The 23,688-nt window shown below is 30.6% G+C and overlaps 1 protein-coding gene across 3 annotated transcripts in view; it reads left to right on the top strand.

Moving 5' to 3' along the window:
• The window catches only part of LOC136976925 (dual specificity mitogen-activated protein kinase kinase 4-like), an 85,543-nt gene that overhangs the window by 41,820 nt on the left and 20,035 nt on the right, over window positions 1-23,688 (top strand). For all 3 annotated transcript variants that reach the window (XM_067272301.1, XM_067272300.1, XM_067272299.1), the window contains 2 exons: window positions 14,075-14,194; window positions 17,165-17,284. In XM_067272301.1, the coding sequence (XP_067128402.1) occupies window positions 14,075-14,194; window positions 17,165-17,284 (240 nt within the window). The remainder of the gene's footprint in view (window positions 1-14,074; window positions 14,195-17,164; window positions 17,285-23,688) is intronic.

Below are 23,688 nucleotides of genomic sequence, written 5' to 3'. Positions count from 1 at the left end.
TACTTTGTATAACTTTATCAGTCATTAATATCAGCAATAAGGGAAAAACACAGGCCTACTTTTCATGCAGGAAAATGATGTTTATTTTAGAGAAGCAAATGAATGTAGTATTTGATAATTAAACATAAAACTTATAAAAACATCTTTTTAATATATTTAATTTTAGATTACCATTTGTTTTGAATTTATTAGTGAGGGTGAGGCCTAAGTTTTAAATGCAAAAACGTGTATGTCGGACGTTCAGCGCCGCTTTCCTGTAAGCCTAGAAGTTTGAAACATCGAGCATGATTCCACTGACTTTCCAAACACCATTGTCAAACTTCTAAGCTTACAGGAAAGCAGCACTGAACGTTTGACATACATGTTTTCGCATTTAAAACTTTGGCCTAAACCTTGCTATTATAGGGAACACAGTCTTCAAGATATGCAAGTGTTCAAGATATTATGTATTTATCATATCTTATGTTCTGTAATTTTGAAATAAACTTATAAAATATATAGTATATTAATTCATAACATGTTTATCATTAGTGAGGTTTCCCCTGAAGTTTTCATCTCTGAAACGTGAACAAGATAGTGGCACTCAATGTTCGACATTCACATTTTAGAGATGAAAACTTCGGCCGCAACTTCATTATTGTTTCTATTAAATATATGGAGTTACAAAATGAAATGTAGAGATAAATTTATTCTGTTATATGATATAAACACGATCTGATAATTGTTGTCAACATTATTTTCATGTTGACAACAATTATTTATAAGAGAAGAAATAATAAAACTTCAAAAAAAATTTATTATTATTAAAAATTAATTCATAATAATATATTGTATATGAGTATTTTATAATTCACTTATTATCATGATATAAAGACAAAGTATGCACTGTTAAATATCATTATTTCAGTATACATGGAAATACACAATGTATATTTTGTCTTATGAATGAGTATTTAATGTGTTATTTTATGATGCATGTAATAAAATTGCAGTTGTATATTATGAAATTGCTTCATGACAAATGTTGGTTCATAAAGAAGGAATGACTGAAAAAATGAAGAATATGTCTAAGGAAGAATTAATGAAAAATATTTTGAAGAAATATTATTGTTAATAAGTTATTGGGCTGCAGTTTTCAGATTACAGACATATATATATATATATTCTTGCTGTCATTTGTCCTTCATTAATTTCAAGAGTTAGATACATGAAAATCAAGACTAGATATGAAAAGCTTAGGGTCTGGAGGCTCTTATTAACTATATATGTTACCGGCAAAACCCGATTTTGGCCAAACTAGTTTAGAATTATTATTCAGGTATATTAATGGTTAATTTGAGTTTATCATAAAACACAAATAAGTTTATTTTTAATTTTAGTTTCACTCTAAAAGTTATTTTTATTATTTCGTTAGAATTTTTGAAAATATTTTTGAAAGTTAATTACCTTTAAAAGTGCATGGCTTAATAAAAAAAAAAAAATACGAACTGATAAGTACTGACTAGCTTATTTTTATTTTATAGTTTTGTACAAGTGTTGTAGTTTTGTACAAGTGTACTTCTAATCAATACCGTTTTTGGTTAATGTTACCCTAAGTATCGAAGATGGCGGCTTGTCTCCGATTCCAGCGATCAGAAGACAGGAAACAGTGGGGACGCATGTTCTAACCTAACCTAACCTATTCTAATAATTTGGTTGCTAATAATTATGGTAATTTATTAGAATAGGTTAGGTTAGGTTAGAACGTGCGTCCCCACTGTTCCCTGTCTTCTGATTGCTGGAATCGGAGACGAGCCACCACCTTCGATACGTAGGGTAACATTAACCCTGTTTTTTATAATTAAGTAGACTATGTTTGAATAAATATTGTTCATGTAATTGATTGCTTTTTAATTTTATTTTAACCATTAATATATTTAACCATTAATATACTTGAATAATAATTCTAAACTAGTTTGGCCTGACACACTTTTGCCAAACTATCAGGTCAGTCCATAAGTTCATGCGTATTTTTATCTACAAAAAAGCAGCAAAAAATTTTAATTAAATTTTATTTCAATCTATAATGTATTCACCATTATTTTGTACAATTTCTTGCCATCTTGATGGTAGCTTTTTAATCCTGTCTTCATAAAATGATTTCGATTTTGAATCAAAATATTCAGAAATAACCTTTTTTACATTGTTCTCATCCTCAAAAGTTTTCCCTTTTAAAAAAATCTGCAAACTGCGAAAAAGATGATAGTCACTGGGAGCAATATCTGGTGAATATGGTGGATGAGGTAAAATTTCCCAGTTGTAGCTTTCAAGTTTCTGTACAGTTATTTTTGCAGCGTGTGATCTGGCATTGTTATGCTGCAAGAGAACCTGCTTTCTGTTCACTAACGACGGTGGATTTTTTTTTCAATTTTTCATTTAAATGATCTAATTGCTCACAATACATTTGAGCTGTAATTGTTTGATTAGGTTCTAACAGCTCAAAGTGAATTACACCTGACATATTCCACCAAACAGACAAAAGAAATTTTTTTTTGAATGCAACCCACCTTTTGGCTGCTTGTCATGATGTGTTTATTGTCTTTTTCTCATCACATTATTATAGAGGATCCATTTTTCATCTCCAGTAACCAGCCTACCAAGAAAAGGTTCTAAAGCAATACGGGATAAAAGAGACGTGGAAATGTTTACACGTTGTTGTCGGTTAGCTATTGACAGTTCACGTGGTATCCATTTTCCTAGCTTTGAAACTTTTCCGATTTGTTGTAGGTGTTTATGAACAGTTCCGTGGGATGAATTTAAACGTTCCACAATTTTATAAACTGTTAAAGATGGTTCTGCATCAACTAATGCAGAGAGAGCATCATCATCAAAGTCAACGGGTCTTCCAGTACGAGCCTTATCCTCCACACTAAAATCATTGTTTCTAAATCTTTCAAACCACTTCTGTGCAGTCCTTGCACTAATTACAATTTGATTATGTACAGTATTTATTTTTTTGGCTGCATTTGTAGCATTCTCACCACTTAAAAATAAAAAGTATAAAACATGTCTTTTATATTCGTCGGTTACTTCCATTTTAACGAAAATAAACTGAAATGTTCCCAATTCTGGACAGTATTATATGAATGAGATCCAATTTAACACTTCAGTGTAAAAATTATCACATTATACTGACATTTTTAACAGCAAAACAAGATTTTTCTCAAGGTCATAAAAATGCGCATGGACTTATGGACTAACCTGATAGTTTGGCCTAGGCAAAACTAGTTTGGCGTAAAATCGGGTTTTGCCGATAACATATACAAACTAACAATGGACCAGAAGTCACATGATTTTTTTAGATTAAAAGGTGGTTAAAAATTGCTGCGTAGCATTGTGACAATGTCACAATAATATACATTTGATTTTTTGAAAATAAATACTTATGATAAGAACTAATTGTTCATTTCTTTTAAAAATTAGCAAGTTATTTAATAAATTTTATATAAAAATTTTTTAATGAAATGTATCTCATAAATTGTGATTTTATAAGTAAATTTTTAGTCTTTACTTCACAACTGGGTGCATAAATTTTTAAATGATAAAATTTATGATTGATATTGTGTTGTTAGTGAAGTGATTATTTGTGTTTAGAATGTAACAAAATAACACATTATTATAGTGTTAAAAGGATAAGGTAAGTTGTTATATATATAAATGATGATATTTAACAATTAAAATCAGGATTGTTTACTTATGCTTGGTGATGATATAAAAAATTTGATATTATTTAATTTCTAAAAAATTGATTTCAATTAATTTATTATTAAAAATTTAATATTTTTTTTTATAAAATAAATTTATAATAAATTAATTTGCATATTTTGTAGAAACATTATTTAATGAAAATTAATTTATGTCTACAGAATAATTTGAGTTAATAATATTGAATATTTGTTGTTGAAATATTTAATGGAGGGAAGACATTTCATTGTTAAAATTTTTTTTAAAATAGTGCAGAGTAGATGACTTTCACTGTTTGGTATATGTGAAACAGAAACAACTGTTTTTATTCAAGCTTTTTAGTGAAATTATGATATTCACAATTCTGTGGTTTTTATGTATAGAAAATATACGGATTGAAGTTCTGAAATCATTACTTTGTGTACAAAGTATTAATCATACTATGTTAGAAATTGAGGATATCTTGAAAAGTGTTTTAATGACAATAGTATTAAATGGGAAAAATTGTAGTTATAGTCATACTATTAAATAATTAAAAACAATGTTGAAATTGTAAAATTTGTCCCAAGTAAAAACATTTACAAGTAACAACTCTTAACACAGGAACTGCTTGCTTGGTTTTTTATAAAACATTTTCGACTTTACATTTGGTCATTCTCAGTATCACTTAACAACCTTAACTATTCTAAAGGGTTGTTGTTAAGTAATACTGAGTTTGATCAAGTGTAAGATCGAAAATGTTCCATATATAAATACAAGCAAACAGTTTCTGAATTATGAGTGGTTACTTGTAAAATTTTTGTTATAATATGGTACTGTGGTTTATTAAATTTGTTGACCTGAGTAACTTTTATATGTTCAAAGAAATAGTTTTTATGGCTTAAAAATCAAACATTACTGCATTTGTTATTGGGCTGTAACCTGGCTAATTAAATATGTATAGACATTATGTAATTTGAACCAATGACAGGTGATTAAGTCATCATCTTGTTTGGTAATTTGCTTTTTGTCCTTATGTTACAATATGAATTTATGAGCACTAAGTTTTTGGCTCTGTAGAGGACTTGTCATACATTATTGATGTTGTCAGAGTAATCACACAGAAATGGGTAGACACTTGTTTATCATGACAACAGTTTGCATGTGTGTCTACAGACCTGTGTGTTTACTAGGGATTGCAATTGCTGGATCCCTCATCCAGCAATCCAGCTGGATCCAGCGCATTCTTTGGCCTGCTGGATCCAGCACCAGGTGTTGGATCCAGCGCTGCGGATTTGCAAATACTCAATTAACTTTCTAAATGCCGCAAAAGTCTACGTTGTCCTGTTGCCGCTTTTCTACGTGCGCTATCGCTCGGCGGCGAAAGTGACGTTGCTGTTTAGTGCAACACATGCTACGCGGCTACACCCCCTCTCTACACCGCACCTCTCGCCCTTTTGCCTCTGCTTATATAATTGCCAGTTGACTTTGCGCTTTCGCTAAATAAAGTGTCTTCACGCTAAATAAAATAAGTACTCTACTAGTCCTGGTGAATAATTCTAATTTACGGTCGGTTGCGACTTCAATGAATCACGTGACGGAACGATTTATGATTATTTGATGAACCTGAAACCAACTAACATAGAGGCAGAAAGGGCCTTCTCCGCAGCGGGATATATATGCAGCTCATTAAGAAGTAGGTTGGGAGACAACACCATCAATACCATTTGTTTCTTGAGATCCTACGTCCAGAAAAGTCAGAAAAACTAACAGAAGTGACTGATTTAATTTTATTTAATCCTTTAAAATACTTTATTCAAGACAAGACTAATATTTTAAAACTTTTACTCTAATTCTATTAAGTAAGAGTTTTTAACTTTTATACTATAAGTGGCTAGTGGACTAGGCTATGCAATTTTATTGTGAAAATTAGTGAGAAACTGAGACTACCTAGTTAGTTAAATAGTTAATTAAATTAATGAGTATCAGTATCTTAGATATATGATGATATGAATGTATGTGATTCTTGATTGTGATAATAATAACTAACTACTAATTATTTACTCAGTACTTTACTAACACGAATAATTAAATTAGTTATAAATAACTACAGACTTACATGTAGAGCCTATATAAGAAAACTTGTAAGACTGATAGCCACTTAGCCATTGATTATCTGTCCTTACATTATTATAATATATTAATATAAATTAATTATTAGAATTAGCTTTATTGTTATAATGTTATCTTTAAGTTAAATAATAGCAATCTAACTAAACATTTAAAGTTAATTATCTATATCTCAAGTGTTAAACCGAACCAAAGTTAAGTTTACTACCTAAATGTGTAAGACGTTTTACTGATTCATAGTGATCAGTCTAAATAATAAAAGTTTCTTAAGTATTTAAAAAAAAATGTTTTATTTCTTTAAAAAAACTATAAATTGCTGGATAAATAGATAGATAACACTTTATATGCACCAAAAATACATCTGCGCTGGATCCGCGCTGGATCCAGCTGGAATGATGTTGGTCCAGCAAAAATCCAGCTGGATTGAAAACACTGCTGGATTGCAATCCCTAGTGTTTACCCACTTCTGTGTGATTACTTTGACAACATCAATAGTGTCTGATAAGCCCTCTACAGAGCCAAAAACTTAGTGCTCATAGATTAATACAAAATGATATGAAATGTAATGATTTATTACATTATATTTATTTTATGAAAAATTGCCTATATAAATCATTTTTCATAAAACAAGGAAAATATTATTACTTTAATAATAATATTTACTATTTTGGTGTGATTTGCATATATGATACTTTTGACTTATTTTATCTACCATGTTTATAATAACCAGTTTTGTATGGATTTTATTGTAAATCTATTTTGATCTTGAAAATAGTTCATTAAATTGATAATTATCAAATATTATGAAGATTGCTGACCCATTGACATGAGCCAGTTGGATGGCCAGGACAGTAAAGATGTCAGCCTACTGCTATGGTAGATTCTGGATCAGATCCGAGTGGAGAACCCTAGAATTTTTTCGAGGGTGGATATGTTGAGCCTTGTTCCTCACTATTCAGCAGCCCATTAGGGCTTAGCTAAACCTATGATGGGTATGAGAAAAAATCTGCCTACAGAGTGGAAAGGATCAAAACTGAAAGGAAAAAAAAAAGACCCATTGATATGAAATGTTTGAATATAAGCAGACTTCTTACAGGAAAATATCAATAGAGGACAAGTCAATTATCAGAAAAATCCAAAATCTTGAGCAAATATTTTAAGTGCTATAATGTATTGAAGTTTGACCCTCAATACATCAGAGCACCTGACATCCATGCAGTTGTTTAAGTGCCACCTACCTAATTCTTATAGAAACATTTATAACTACTAAACTTATTTATATTATTTTAAATTACATTTTCTTTTACCATCGGTTATTTTTTTTATTAAATTTTTTTATAAGTTACAACTATTTAATTGATTAAAACCACAACAGTAAACTGGAACAATATATATAGACTCTCACCTAAATGCAAAATTTCCAGCAAAACACCCAAATTCAACATTTGAACATTTTCGGCCACTCTTTTATTGGTCTTCATCAGGAAATGTCAAATGAAAATAACTGTTCTAACTATTTATTGTTTAACTGATATATATGAAATTAATATTGTTTATATAAAGAATCATTATAAAATGCCATCCAGAAATAGGAGAGCATCATGAATCAACACTAAAAAGCTAGGGTTGGACTGCTAAAGATGGACAAGGACAGAGCACCTGGTATTTACATATTATTACTTGAACTCCATGTACAGGGTAACTGAAAAGTCATACCCGTTGCAATTTTTACTGAAATTATTTAATTTCTAATTTTATCTGAGAGATTTGAAACACCAAATTGTCTTGACATGTACATTTATCAACAATATATTTGATTTTTGAAAGTGTTCATTGTTTCAATTGACACCATTATCATTTTTTTTTCTTTCTTCATTCATTTTGTTTCTTATGAGAGTATCATGCTGATTTCCCAAAACTAGCATGTATATGTAATTGAACAATGTTTTATTTGTTGATCATATGCATAGATATTGGAATCGTTTTGTGAACAATATTTGAATGTTTCATTACTTGATAAGAAAACTACTGCTTGTCTTGTAAAGCATTTTAGGGGAACAGAAAATGGAGTGCATATTAAGCAGAGTTATGTTTTAAGTGACTATAAAATAACAGATGTGTGAAAATGCTTAACAAAATAAATGATGCTTTCTCCAACCAAAAGATTATGAATCTTTCTGATCAGACTGGATTATTTTATTATAGTTTGCAGAAAGCTGTGAGAAAAACTACACCTACAAATCTGAGAAAGTGTTTGTACTTGTATTTGTGAAAATGATGGAGATTTTAAAATATTACGATTTTTACAAATACAGGCACTTTCTGTTTTATGAATAATTATATCCAAAAGTCATTTTTTGCAAAGAATATATTTTATTCTAGTAATAGTATTTTTGTTCCTGTTATCTATCAATGATGTATTTTAAACTTAAGAGATTATATTGGGCGTGTGATGTTTTGATCACCCTGTATAATTTCCCTGAATTATTAAATACAGTAGAACCTCAATTATCCGGACTAATTGGGGATGAAGATAGTCTGGATAAGGAAAAATCCGGATAATTGAAAAATACAGTTCAACTCGTTTATAACGACATCCGTGGGACCAGCAATTTTTTGACGTTATAACCGCGTGTTGTTATCTGCGAAGTCTATTATTATTATCATAATAAATTTATTATCATATGTATAAAAATGCAAACTACATGTTTAAATCAACTTTATTTACATTATTATGTCTAAGTTTACATCGATGTAATTAAAAATTTCAAAAATTACCTTTTATAAGAAATTTCTATTTGTCATAAGTTTCAATAATGGCGGAACTTCCGGTTTTGAGAATAATGTCGAATCAAAATGCAACAACAGGTTAAACTAACGTATACCAATTAAAAATAATTCAATTATTTCTTTATAAACTATTTAATGTAATATGTTATATTAAAAATAATAGAATATTTAGCAATTTAGCATAAAGTAATTTAAAAATGAGTACATAATAACCGATCGTCACGTCATTAAAAGTGTAGCAAATCAGCAAATTTGTAAAATTTTTGTTTCTTTGGAGCAATCCAGATAGTCGAGGTTCTACTGTAGTTTTTGTGAATATAGTTTACTGTAGACTACAACACTTGAAATCAAAGTCTATGTTTATATTAATTTGATAAATTAAAAAGATAACTTGAAGCAAGGCAGAATTTGACAAATTGAGTATAAGTATCTTGTCTATTCACTATTGAATTATGATTTTTATTCATAAATCTGTGTATTTAGTGATTTTTCTTAAAAATAGTGTTTAGTAGAAATATTGTATCAGAAGCTATATTGTATATATTTTTGAAGGATGATTATTATATTATTAGTTTCAACTAAACTAAAATTTGACCATGTACTGAAAGCAAAATGCGAGAAATTGACTTTATAAATTTAATTTTTGGAATTTGCTATAACTTGTTTTAAATAGTAAGTTTGTCATTTTATTTAAAATATTAAAACTATTTTATATATTGAATTTATAGAGTAGGTTTCATTTAATAAATTAATTAATTAGCCATTTTTATCTAATATTGTTTGTTTTAAAATTCATAACAAAAGTGATGGTGATTATTTTCCAGAGTTTGAATAAATATAATTTAGAAATTATAGAAAACTATAGATGCAACAAAGTTTGAAACCAAATGTTCATGAAAAAAAAATGGAATTGGAAAGAATGTTTATTTTTAATTTTTTTTATTTAAAAAAAGAGTATTTTTATTCAATCTAATATTAAAGCTTCAAATACCTACACATACCCATACACACACTATTCTAAGCACTATTTGCAACAAAATGTCAAAACATGTAAGAAAAATCAGAATATCATGATGATGATGGTAATGACAGATGTTGATATCATGAAACTATTATGTTCATTCCACAGGATGATCAAAGTTGCTGCTGTACTCTCACAAGCACAGATGACAACACAACAAAGAATGGCACATATGAGCAAGAAAACAGTATTTCCAATTTACTCTACTCTATTTTGCCCCACATATTTTCTCCATTATGTTCTCTGCACAAAGATTTGATATTTCCCAGAAGATTTTACCCGGTGATTACTGCCACAACTACGATGCACGAAGATACGAAAAGGTAATTACTGTTTGGAGTTTGTAACACCTTTTAGCTGCTAGCATAAATGTGGAATGTGGATATTAAAAATATTTTTACACTATAATTTTGAATATATATGGAAAAGTTTCAGGAATTGCTTTATAATGTCAAGCTAATGTCAATGATGAAATTTTATAATGAATGTTTCAAAATTTCTTGATGTTAGGTGGTTTTTTTTCTGATATAACATATATGCTATAATGTATTTAAATTAGAATTTTGATCTTTAAGCAGAAATTGGTTTGCACATTTAATGTTGTTACAAAAATATGACTTAGAATCTTATGTATAAGTTGATTATTATTTGCATTTTTCAGATTGTTTAATAGAAACAAGTTACAGCATTTTAAATTAGACTGTTTTTATTGAATTGGATCTTTTTTCCCTGATGTAGGCAGCAATATAATTTAAGAAATATTTAAAACTAGTTGAAATAATTCAGGGAATAAAGAACGAAGATTAATATTCAGATGAAGAGAATTAATAAAAAATACCTATAAGTAGTGTGTCGTACATATAAAATATTTACTCAATCTATATAAAAATAAATACTAAAACTTTGATTTAATATCTTTTTAATATAATACTGTACTTCAAATTAAAAGTTATTCAAATATTGGCATATTTCATGTAGAGTACCTGTGTACAAAAATGATAAATGACTTTTCAATTCCAATTTTTCAAAGCATTAATTCAAAACTTTGTTATGTCTACATTTTTCTTTGTTGTAAATATTTGAAACAATATATAAATATTAAATTTATATAATATAAATTTCTTTAAAAGGCAATTATGATCAAGTAAAATAATTAAACTCTGTTAATTTATTAAAGTGATAGTATTTGTTTTTTCTTCATACATTTATCTCACATTTTCTGTAAATTACTACCTGTTTCAGAAAAATGATATATTTTACTAATTGATAACATTTTAGTATTTTACTAATTTTATAATCATTAAGAGAATTCTGAAGAAGGATTTTCTAACCAAATTTAAATAATAATAATAATAATTAGTTAACTGTTAATGATTTTGTATTTTGATATTAAATATTTGTTGCTATTTGCATTATTTATTTCTAATCAAGTATTCAAGCCAGATTTATTATTGGATTACAATTTACATAATTAAATGTATAAATGTTATGTAATTCAGAGTAAAGATAGCAACTTAATCCACCTATCTTGTGTTAAATTTAGTCATTAGAATATTAAATAATTTAGAACATTCTGGAAGAAAAGATTTATCCAGAATTGATTTTTTTCAGACCAGATTCATATCAGGCTATAACTTATTTAACTGAATATTTAGATTATATAATTTGGATTAAAGATAAGAGATTGCATTGCCATCTTGTAATATTGTATATTTAATTAGTCAAGTTATAGTCTGATAATGAATCCAGCTTTCTTGTTTGATATTAATATAATTCAAACTTGGTTTTCTATATTGTTAATATGGATTACATGTATGAATTGCTTTTTTATTGCTTATTTTGATAAAGTTTTTGTAGTCCAATAAAAAAAAATGGAACTGTTAAAGGTACTGTTTGCTGATAAAACAGTAAAAGAAACAAATTTCAATTATCGTCATTTGTTACAAGCATATAGTTAAGTTTCGAAGAAAAGAACAAAGATTGTATCAATTACTTGGATACTTCTCATTCTACCAGATGGTGAAATCTATGCTAGTGTATATTAAGCTTGCCTTCTGTCCTTTATATACGTCATCTCTTTTGATCCAGAATGGCATGAAATATCAGCATTTCATTCAATAATATATGCACTGTATCAAAATCAAATATCTTCTTTGAGCTTCACAATATCCCATGCATTATCTTATTGATTAATTGAATCTTATCAATACCAATTGTTAAAATTTTACATAAGACATGCACTACTTTCACATATCTAGGAGTTTGACATTAGCTTTTAAAGAATTATCCAAATCTAGGAATATGATATGGCATATTAATGCAATCTCCAATGTATATTGAATCTTAAAAAATTATAATGATCCCATACCTGATAACCTTAAATTCCGGATATACATTGTAATGACTCAAAATACAGATACAGACATTATCGGCCTACATTGCATATATAAGTAGGTCTTTGGTTAAAAGCCAGCATGATTACACATATAATGTTATCATGGGATACAAGAATGCTGTGCTAGCATCCTTTGCAAGAATAGGTAGATGAGAAGTATGCTGGAATGAAGTTAACAATATCATTAGAGAGGTTAAATTCTAAAGTCGTGAAAACATGGCGGAGAGGAATGAAAAGCAGTTGAATCTGTCTATCTCAGACATGTTTATCTCAAAATTTATTTTTTTTATGCATTTTCAGCCTAAGTTTAATATATATTTTCCATGTTTATCTCAAATAATTTTCTCCTAAAACCTTTATATTTCAAATTATGGACTGAAGTGTCAATTACAAATTCAAAGCTCAGCATCTGCATTTTGATAGCATAAACTGCAGTTGGGAAACATCTCTTGCAATACAGTACATATTTGCAGTTAATGCTTTTCTCTAATTGGCTACAACTTTGGGTTTGCATCTTATTGGTTGAAGAAAGTCGGGCGTTGGAAACTATTGACAAACTATTTCTGTTAAGATATGTCAAAAAATGCTTTATTTATGCCTAATACAGGTATGTATCATTGTATATTGTACACACCTTTATTATCTTGCTATTGTATTAATAAAATACCATACCTTCAATCAAACCTATTACTCTTTACTGTGTAGGAACCTCTATATCGCGAAATCTGTTTGAATTGTCTTGAATTGTTTAATCTTTTCCACGAGATTCACGATAGATAGGTTCAACTGTATATAAATGAAAGCTTGGAAGAAATTGTTTGAATGCCATGGATTGCACATCTCTCTTATTATCATGGAAGTTTGCCATAATGAAGTTATGGGAATGTGTTTATTTATTACAGCTACTTATTTATTATAAATTCATATTTAAAATATTTTTAATATTTTGTGGTTGAAACACTTTATTTGAATTGTTGTAACACATTTCAATACTTGATCCATTAAGCAGATTAAGACAAATTTACCAATAGGGTGTTGATTTTGTTTGTTTAAAAATAAAAATACAATAAGCAGTAAAATAGTAAAACAATAGTAAACCATTAAGCAGTAAAAATAGTAAATATCTTCATTTATGTTTTGCACAATTACAATATTTAGATAATGAACTTCAATTATCTTTCACCAATGAATTTGGCATCTTAATTAACTTGTTCAAAACAGAAATTTAATTTAATAAATACAACTAATTAATAATTACATCAAATATCAAGTGAACAGCCAAATTCCTTTATTGGACTATCAAGGCTAAATAATGCCCTGTTTATTATTTCATTATTTAGCCTTAATAGCCCAATAAAGGACTCTGGCTGTTTTGTTTAATATTTGATAAAAATGTAATTTTTTTAAAAGAATATTAAGAAATAGTTATAACTTTTTAGAATGATGTGCTCAGTAGTAGATGCTTATTGCACTTATTAACAAATTCATCACTAATAATTATAGATAGAAAAATTGGTTAATTAATGCTTAGTGTTAAATATTAAATGTACATTATATTATATTTTTTGTTTAGTACACACAATACTTTCTATTTGTTATTGATTGGATAAAATAGTCTTAAACTGAAAGTATACTGGTATAAACATAATTATATAATAAGTAAGTATTACTAATAATAAATGTGTATACAGTGAGATCCCTTGATATTGGAAAATGATTTAAAGGAATTATTTTATTGTCAGAAATTGAAGCAATACTGTTTTAATAACTATAAACTAGCGAATTTCAGTGTACTTATTAATCAGTTCAATCCAATTATTTTATTAATTACATATAAGAATAATTTTACATGAGAACAGTTCTTCATTTTAAAGTAATTATGTAAAATATTCAGAAAGAACAAAAAATTTTATTTTAAATATCATTAACTTTTTTAAGTGAAGATATAATAACTAACATTTTTGAATTTTAGTGATTTAATTATATATATTATAACAATTTTTAATGGTATTGTCGTCTTTTTTTTTTTAATATAGAGAATTCGGTCAACAGTTGATGAAAAAGAACAAAAACAATTATTGATGGACTTAGAAGTAGTGATGAAAAGTAATGATTGCCCATTCATTGTACAGTTTTATGGAGCAATTTTTAAAGAGGTATTCTTAATTATTATTTATATTCAGCAATCTTAACAACTAGACGTTCCTTTACTTTAATCATTTTGACGATATGAATCTTCTAACAACAGTGTTAATCACTATAAATAAATCTTGCAAACTTACCTGAGGAAGGTCCTTTGTGTGGACTGAAAACGTTAGTGACATAACAGTTTTCACAACTAAATGCAAAGCACAATTAGGTTTGTGAGTTTTGTTTATAGAAATTATTAAACTCTGTTTTTTAATTTATTTATGTGGAATATATGAAATCTTGTAATAATTATTAAATAACAAAATTTTCCGTTTTTTCTGATTTATTCTTATATTAAAATCTACTATATTAGTTTAATATCTGTGTATTTTTTGTAATAGAAAAAATTAATTGGTATAGAAGTATATTAACCATTTATAAATCAAGGGTTTTATCCATTAACCCAGCTTTGCAATTGCCCCAATTATTTGATTTCTGTTCTGATATAATTATAAGATATTAGAATACAAAATTCGGTTAATGTTACCCTAGGTTCCGAGATGGCAACGGGGGAAATTTTTCCCTACGTTGGAGACTGCGACGGGGAAAAAATTTTTTCCTCGATTCAAGATGGCCGCGTTTCCGGCCGCCATCTTGAATTTCTCTGCAGACTCCGCGGACGTTAACCGAAATAACCAAAAATATAAATAAATAAATAAATTTACTCACTTTTCGATGGTGGTTGCCTACTTCTTCCTACTTTTCTTTTCCTTTCCGTTCCATTCTTTTTTCGGTTTTGCCAGCTTGGATACTTTCCTTTTCTCTTGGTGCGGCTCTTTTCTTCCCTGTTCTTTTCGATTCGGCTGCTCTTTTATTGGTCGATTGGCGTTTCCCTCTGTTCGATTTATTACTACTTGGCCATATAAACGACAGAATGCAACCCCAAGAAATGTGACCAAATTTACTTTTAAATGTTCCTTCAAAGGCAGAAGTCTTCGTTCCACACTTACTACTTCGCAAGAAACAGCTTTCTCTATTACTCCGATGACATAATTTGCATTTAGAATCGCACGGAATGCAAACGGACTCGGTCGGCTGTATGCCTAATTTTACTGCAAATTTCGGAAATCTTAATGCGTTATCGATATGGGGAGGCAAACCTAGCTCCAAAAAGTCGTCTTCCATTAACTTGTAGAAATCACGTGTGGTGCAACTCGACCGAAATTCGTCGTTGAAACTCAAATCGGCAAAACTACTCATTATCGAATAATTGGCAATAAACTAAACGCGGGGAGGTGGTGAGGAAAAAAAATGAAATATCGTAACCAGAAAAAAAAACAGCAAATATTCCAATACGCAATTCGTCGCAACACTGCAGTAAACGATTCCAACTGGAAACTAGTCGATTTGCATAAAATTGCATTGAAATGAACAGAAATCACGTCACAGATCGAGCATTTGCATATTCGTTCGTAACACAACTACGAATTTCCCGCCGATATTACTCTCGCACGACGTCACGAAAAGGCTCCCTCTACCGTCGCAAATTTACACACGACCGTCGCCGTTTCGAGGTTACAGGATACTCGGCAACGTCGATCTCAGTGTTGAAACCAAACGGGGGAAATTCTCAACGGCGTCGACGTCATGACTTTAGGGAAAAAAATTTTCCCCGCCGCAGTCGCCAAGATGGGAAAAATTCCCACCGCCGCCATCTCGGAACCTAAGGTAACATTAACCCAAAATTCTATGTCCAGAATGGAATGTCCTTACAAACTCTGATTCAGCACCAACCTCAGCTCAAATGGCTGAAGTTGGTGCTGACTTATAATAAGTTAGGTTATAAATATATATATATATAATATAATTTCTGTTACAGTTGAGATTGAATGAAATTTTAGCTACGGTATAAAAAGTAAATTTGGTTTCTTGTTAATCATTGTTGTATTTTTTGTAGTTTAATGATAATGCTGTTGTTTGTTTTTACTTTTTGGATGCAAAAAATAAGAAAATGAAAGGAAAAGGTGGTTGAATATTACAGAAAATAATCATTTTACTGTATTACAATATCACACTGAGTTATCTTTAGTTTCAGTTTTAAAATTATGTAAATCTTTTGTTTGGTCAGCTGAACTGTATTTTTGATAATTAATCTTGTAATAACGTGATATATAAATTCTGTTTTCTTTTTCTTGTTTTTACAAAAAGCTCTTGTAATTATTTATATTGTGGGGAAGTTCTCGATCTTTAGAGTATTTCCTGTGCAGGAATAAAGAAAAAAAACTTTGAAGAAATAAATAACACACACTACAACTCCAATGCAAGGAACTTAAAAGTTTGTCAGTTCTTTTGATCACTTCTCTGTCCATTTGCTGTAACTGTCTGACACTGACAAAGAAAACTGTGTACTTAGTGCCTTGTGGTGGAGAAGAGATAGTCTGTTATTGACGACAATGGACACAGCCAGGGGTAGTTGGTAGTGCCACTGAGCGGAGTGCAGGTGGATGGAAGGCAGGCCTGTTTGTTATTTATACAGTAAGGCTCCTGACAGAAAATGAAATCGTATTTTGGCAAGTAGCATACTATAGTAGTCTTTTTGTGAATAAATTTGAAGTTTGTTACATAATTTGTATAATTTTACAATGATCCTATATTCCCGGTGCAAGCTCCTTGCTTATCGACCAATTCGCTTAACGACGTAGTCGTCGAAACAGAACTTGGTCATAAAGTGAGTAGTACCTGTATAACAGATTCTTGGAACAGTGGATGAGTTTTGGCAGCCCAAGCGATCCATTAAAATGAGATTCCTCTGTATCAGTACAATATATACCATAAAGTACAGAATGATTTCATGTCTCCAATGTTCTTGCAATTATTTTAAAATCAAACTGAGTTGTTGTTTACGTTTTAGAATATTCTTAGTAGTTAAAATGTAGTAAAATGTAGTGATAATTTCATTTATATTTATACTGTATGTATTTTTTTTTTTTTTTTAGGGTGATTGTTGGATTTGTATGGAATTGATGGATACTTCTTTGGATAAATTTTACAAATTTATTCATGAGAGGCAAAAGCTTAGGATACCAGAAAGCATTTTGGGAAAAGTAACTGTTGCAGTAAGTAATGTGATTGTAAAATTTTTAAAAAAATGTTTTTTCATTGATGCATGCTAAGTATATAAATATTTTAAATTTAATAATAATTTTTGTATGTATATATGTAAATAGCAAACCATTAGAGTATTAATAAATTTTATTGGTTTTATTAATTTTATATATTACAGTAATACCCTGAGTTATGTAACATGCGACTTATGTAAATTCACAGTTACATAAAATATAAATCTAAAAGATTGGAAGAAAAATCTAAGTAGAGTAACATGTAATTCATTCTCTCTCTCTCTTTCTTTTGCACTGTACCAATTTATTGCTTTATTGCTCTGCTAATCCTTTACTTTTTGTTCTAATTGTAAGCACCTATGCAAGTGTACTAGGCACTCTTTCTCATAAACAATTGTTTCATACAAAACAATAGCGAGGTTGAGGCCAAAGTTTTAAATGCGAAAACGTGTACATCGGACGTTCAGTGCCACTTTCCTGTAAGCCTAGAAGTTTGACAATGGTGTTTGGAAAGTCAGTGGAATCATGCTTGACATTCCAAATGCCATTGTCAAACTTCTAGGCTTAGAGGAAAGCAGCACTGAACATCCAACGTACACGTTTTTGCATTTAAAACCTTGGCCTTAACCTCGCTAATAATAAATAATGTATATACAATACACATATAATAATAAATACAGTATTCACTTATTACTCAATACTGTATTTATTTATAATTTACAATAAAACACTTAAGCAATTTACAAATTTGACTTGCATAAAATTTGAGTTATGTAAAGGTCTACGGTCTATATTACTTACGTGAAACTCTGGGTATTACTGTATATATAAAGTTAAACTACATTTTATTTTGTGTGTAAAATAGATAATCAAACTAACCACAATAAAGGTCTGAAAATGTAGACTGGCTCAGGGAATGGGATGGTTTGGATTTCTGAATTTTCCAGAGTATAAGGGTAACTTTAAGATTCAAATTTAAAGAGGGATTATTGTGACATCATCACAGTGCTGGGCTGCAATTTTTAATCATATTTTTAATTAATTGTCGGAACGTAGTGACGACTAATACTTGACTTTGTGCATTCCTTGTCCGCAGAATAACTCTGGAATGAGTTGTCCGATCTTGATGAAATTTTCTACGACGACTCATTATCACTCAAGGATGGACTGATTAAAATTTCAACTTTCAAAAATGATCCGTTTTTGTAGAACTGGATATAGGTGTTTTTCTTCAGTATGGATCATTTTTGAGAGTTGAAATTTTAATCAGTTCATCCTTGAGTGATGAGTCGTTGTGGAAAATTTCATCAAGATCAGACAACTCATTCTAGAGTTATTTTGTTGACAAGGAATGCATGAAGTCAAGTGTTAGTCGCTTCCTGCACGCAGGTGTAGAAGCGCCATCTGGTGGTTGGAAAATATGACAAGCATTAAAACGTAATTTTGAAAGGTAAATGTTGTCGCTAACTGGACACACAACAAATATACAGAATCTTTATAGAATAATAAGTTTAAACAAGTCTTCTTTTTAAAACGTGGAGCAGCAGTGATCAATATTGATGGCTTTACGATCCATTCTCTCCGTCTTCCTATCATTAGTACGAAATTTCGATCTCTAAATGGAGAAGCTGCGCAGAGATTCCAAATTGAGATGAAGTCGCTCAAATTCATCATCATCGATGAAATGTCAATGATTGGTGCAAGAATGCTTTACATGATCGAGAGAAGATTGAGAGAGATAAACCCCGAGAAAGATGAGCCTTTTGGTGGATTCTTTATCTATTTGTTTGGTGATTTTCGTCAGCTTCCTCCTGTTAAAGACACTCCTCTCTACTCGAGTTTTTTTACGATGTAATGTCCCAACAAGGTAGATTCGCATTTGATTCTTTTGAGAAGTTCATTGAACTTAGTAATTCTCATAGACAAAATAGCGCAGATAGTTCCTTCACGGATGTCTTACAACATCTAGCTTCAGGTGATTTCTCTGATACAGATCTGAACATTCTGACAACAAGAAATCGAGCCTATTAATCCAGAGATGAACTTGATCAGTTCCAAACGGCAGTAGAGCTATATCCAACAAATGAGCAAGTTAAACAAAGCAATGAAGACTACTTGCAGTCAACTGGATGCCCTTTTGCTTATACAGCAGGGGTGGGCAAGCAAGAGTTCAGTGGGAGCCGAAATGTAGGTTTTGCAAAATGCATGGGAGCTGCAGTTCTGTACTATCGTGGTGGATAGTATGGTAAGGCCGGAAAGGATAGCACTTTCAGCAAGAGCCGCATGTAACTCAAAAAGAGCCGCACTTGCCCATGCCTGTTATATATCATCTGAAAACACTCCAGATATTGCCCTGCCTTCGTCCAAAGATGACTCAAGCTCTTGGTCTCTCGGTCCCTCCAAGTTTTTGAATCTCTCAGTTAATGCCAGAATCATTCTGAGAGTCTACTTATGGGTGCAAGGAGGTCTCGTCAATGGTTCACTAGGAACTATACGCTACATTATATATGTTCTTAATGCTCGCCCTCCAGCTCTTCCTCTGTTTATTTTAGTGGAATTCGATAACTATCAGGGACCTTTCATCTATGATAATCTGTTTCCAATAATCCCCATAACATGCACTTCGAACGATGGCAGTATATTGCCATCTCGTAGACAGTTTCCCCTTACCTTAGCATACTTGACGACTATACATAAATCACAGGGATTAACTCTTCCAAAAATCAAAATAGATATAGGGAAAAAAGAAACAGCTATCGGTCTTATCTATGTTACATTGAGTACAGTGAAAAAATAACTGACATAGTATTTTTAAAGAGTTACAATAAAGATCGCAACGAGTCAATCTGTAAGTCCAAGGCCTATAGTGATAGACAGAATTTCATGAGACATTGGCATAGCAATTAATTAATGGCTTATTCTGACCTTATATTTGTACCTTTAAATGATCCAATAGAAATCATATATATTGTTGAGAACGAATGATTCTTTGTTTCTTTTTTCCTCATAATCTAGAAAATAAAGGTGCGAGCAGCTTCGTTCCGACTACACGCGGATGTAGCGTTACTTAACTAGTTTAATTTAAAATACAAGGTATGTTCATTAAGTAATGCAAGTGTCATCATAAAAAAAAATTATTTAAGATATAGTTACAAATGTTTAAAAATCTTCCAAATGCCTCGTGCATCTACATATTTTTTCAGTGACTTTCCCAGACACAGTACGTGCCCTGGAAATCTTCGGAGGGAACCTCATTCAGAGTTGTTGTCATGGTGGCTTGGATCACTTCAATGCTGTCAAAACTGTGTTCTTTGAGGGCAGTCTTAATCTTCAGAAACAAAAAGAAGTCTGCCGGAGCCAAGTCAGGACTGTAAGGAGGCCGGGGCAGTGTTACCAAGTTGTGCTTCACCAGGAACTCATAGATGTGCAGAGTGGTGTGCCATAAAGCATTGTCGTGATGGAGCACCCAGGTAGCAGTAATCTTTTGCATGCGAAGGACCCTTTTTCTCAATCTTTTGAGAACATCCATGTAGTAGGCAGTGTTGACAGTCTGTCCTTGAGGTACAAACTCCTTGTGGACCATACCCTTAGTGTCGAAAAAGACAACCAGCATTGTTTTCACTTTTGACTTGCTCATTCGTGCCTTCTTTTGTTTGGGGATGCTAGGGTGTGTCATTCAGCACTCTGGTGCTTTGTCTTCAGGTCGTACTCAAATACCCATGTTTCATTCCCAGTAATAACATTGAAAATCAGGCTCAATTTGAACATGTTCCAAAAGTTCATTCGCAATCGTCACTCAATTAGCTTTTTGCTCGTCTTTTGTGCCAAGCTGGTCCCCAAAGTGTTTGGGGACCAGCTTGGCACACACCTTTTGCATGTCGAGATTGTTTGTCATGAAGGTGTGCACAGTGGCTATTTGAAGGTTCAGTGTCTGTGCAATCATTCTAACACTTATTCAATGGTCAGAGTTCAACAAATCATGTACACGAGTCACATTTTTGTCGGTGTGATTGGTTGATGGCCGTCCAGAGCGGGGGTTGTTGGCCACCTTTTCCTGGCCCTCCTTAAACATCTTCAACCATCTTGAAATTTGCAAAGATGATAGAGCAGAGTCCCTGTAGGCTTTCTGGATCAATTGATTGATATTGGTATAACTTTTGCAGAGTTTGGTGCAGAACATGATTGCATATCGTTATTTGATCGTTTGTTCCATTGTGCATTGTGACATGGTCTTTGAGACGAGTTTCACAAAGTCAATGATACTGATGCAATGACTGCTTGGAGCAGACTGACCTTGGGTGCATTGTGAAGCCAAGCATATCCTCATCTAGCCCAAGTGGTCTGAACCGGCTTCACAATAAAATAACTTGCATTACTTTATGAACACACCTTGTATATGCTTTCGATCTCAAACTAGTAGTGGCTTGCCCTGTACACCATACTTTTCCTGATAACAGTGTCACGCTGGTCATTTATGTAACTCTCTTCTGGAGAAAAATTTTGAATTGAAATCATGTGACTTCTGATCTAGACTGGAAGTTCAATTTACAGTTACTTGGGGTCTTTTGACCATAAGCTTTTCATATGTGGTCTTGACTTTCATCTGTCTAACACCGTTCTCAAGATTATGGAAGGACAGACAGACAAATGGACAGTGGGAATTTATAGGACTACAATTTTTTCAAATTGCAGCCCAATAAAGAAAAAGAAAACATGTATAGCATATTATTTTTAGTGTAAAATAATATAGTACAGTAAGTCCTCTACTTACGAACTTAATCCGTTCGTAGCAGTCGTTCGTAACTTGAAAAGACTGTTTGGCGCAAAAACTCAAATACAACGTTGTTTTTACAATTATGTAATGTTTAGACTACTCGAATAATGTTGAATTAAGATTGTTAAAGGGAAGTGTTTTGTTTTCCATAGTGATTGTTCTTCTCTTCTTTCCTCTGCACTTCACACTCTCACTATCTTTACGTTTTCCACTCATGTTCAATAAACGATACTATTTACAGGTAATACAGAAACTAGGAGGTAAAATACAAAAAACTAACAAACTAAACAACCAAGGGTTCAGAAATACTGTGTACAGTACATATACATATGTACTGTATGTACTGTAAATGTTTTTAACGTAAAACTTCAAAAATAAACTTGACTGTACATAAAAAATAACCAACTGCACTTTAATAGTAAACAAATGACACGACACACGACTACAGTCCAAACTCAACTAAGAGCTTCTCACGCTCATGTTAACCTGCCATCTGTCGGCTTTGTTCGTAACTTCGAAAGTTCGTAAGTTTAATGTTCGTAAGTAGAAGACTGCCTGTACTAATTTATTTTGGAAACCATTCACAAAAGATGCATTTTTACATTTTTTACGTTTTTTGAATAAACTGAAAAAAAATTATTTTTATATTTTTGTGATTTCATAACTTCGTGTGCATTTGGTAAACTATTTTTTTGTAATTAAATTATTTTTTCACTATATGCACATGTATGATACCTCAATGCATAGAATTAACACAAGTTTGCTATTTTAAAAAGTCCAGATTCTCAAGTTGTCTGAATTTTTAGACCTTTACTTCATTATAGTAATTTATAATAGATGTTGAAGCTTGTCTTTGAGTTTTTGATAATTTTGGCTGTTTCATATGAATAATTTTTTATTCCAATACACATTCTGCTAAATTTGTATACTAAAATGTAATTTAAAATTAACAAAATTAGTTTTATTAAATACTTGATTAGTTTTGTAGTTTGAACATTGAATCATAGTACAGAAATTGTTTAGTAATTTTTGAGATATGCATGCAAAAATAATTATATAGATTTTAAAAATTGTATATATGTATATTTTTAAAAATGTAAGAAAAACAGCAGTTCTGTATAATTTTTAATTTCACATCAGTAAAGTATGTTGTAACAATTGATTACATATTTCATTTACTGATGTAAGGTCTAACTATTAAGAACTGACTTAAAAATTGTTTGATTGTTGTTCCTCCCACAATATTTGTGTAATTTTAGAATCATTATGAAGTAACTTGGTATAGTATTCTCTAAAAATACTCAAATGCTTTGTTTAATGTAGAACCAGTTTAAAATTTTTTTGTTTTTTTAAATGAGTAAGTCAGTTAAAACATATAACTGATAGTTGGAATAGAGAATAGATAATTTAAGTGAAAACACTTCAAAGTTTACAACTTTTATCTTCAAAATAAGATGAAATTGTTAGTTTTTACAAACATTTTAGACACTTGTAAAAAAAAAGATACTTTTATCCTTCTGCCTTGAATTAGTTACTTTTAGTTTTCATTTTATTTGTGAGATCACGTTTGAAGGGGTAATACCTTCTTGTCATCGAATCGTGAGATTTGCTCATGGTCTTGTAAGGA

Source organism: Centruroides vittatus, unplaced genomic scaffold (assembly GCF_030686945.1).
Source record: "Centruroides vittatus isolate TY-2023 unplaced genomic scaffold, ASM3068694v2 contig_436, whole genome shotgun sequence".
Lineage (NCBI taxonomy): Eukaryota > Metazoa > Arthropoda > Arachnida > Scorpiones > Buthidae > Centruroides > Centruroides vittatus.
The sequence above is the reverse complement of the archived record's forward strand: the minus strand, read 5'-3'. Positions and strand labels throughout refer to the sequence as shown.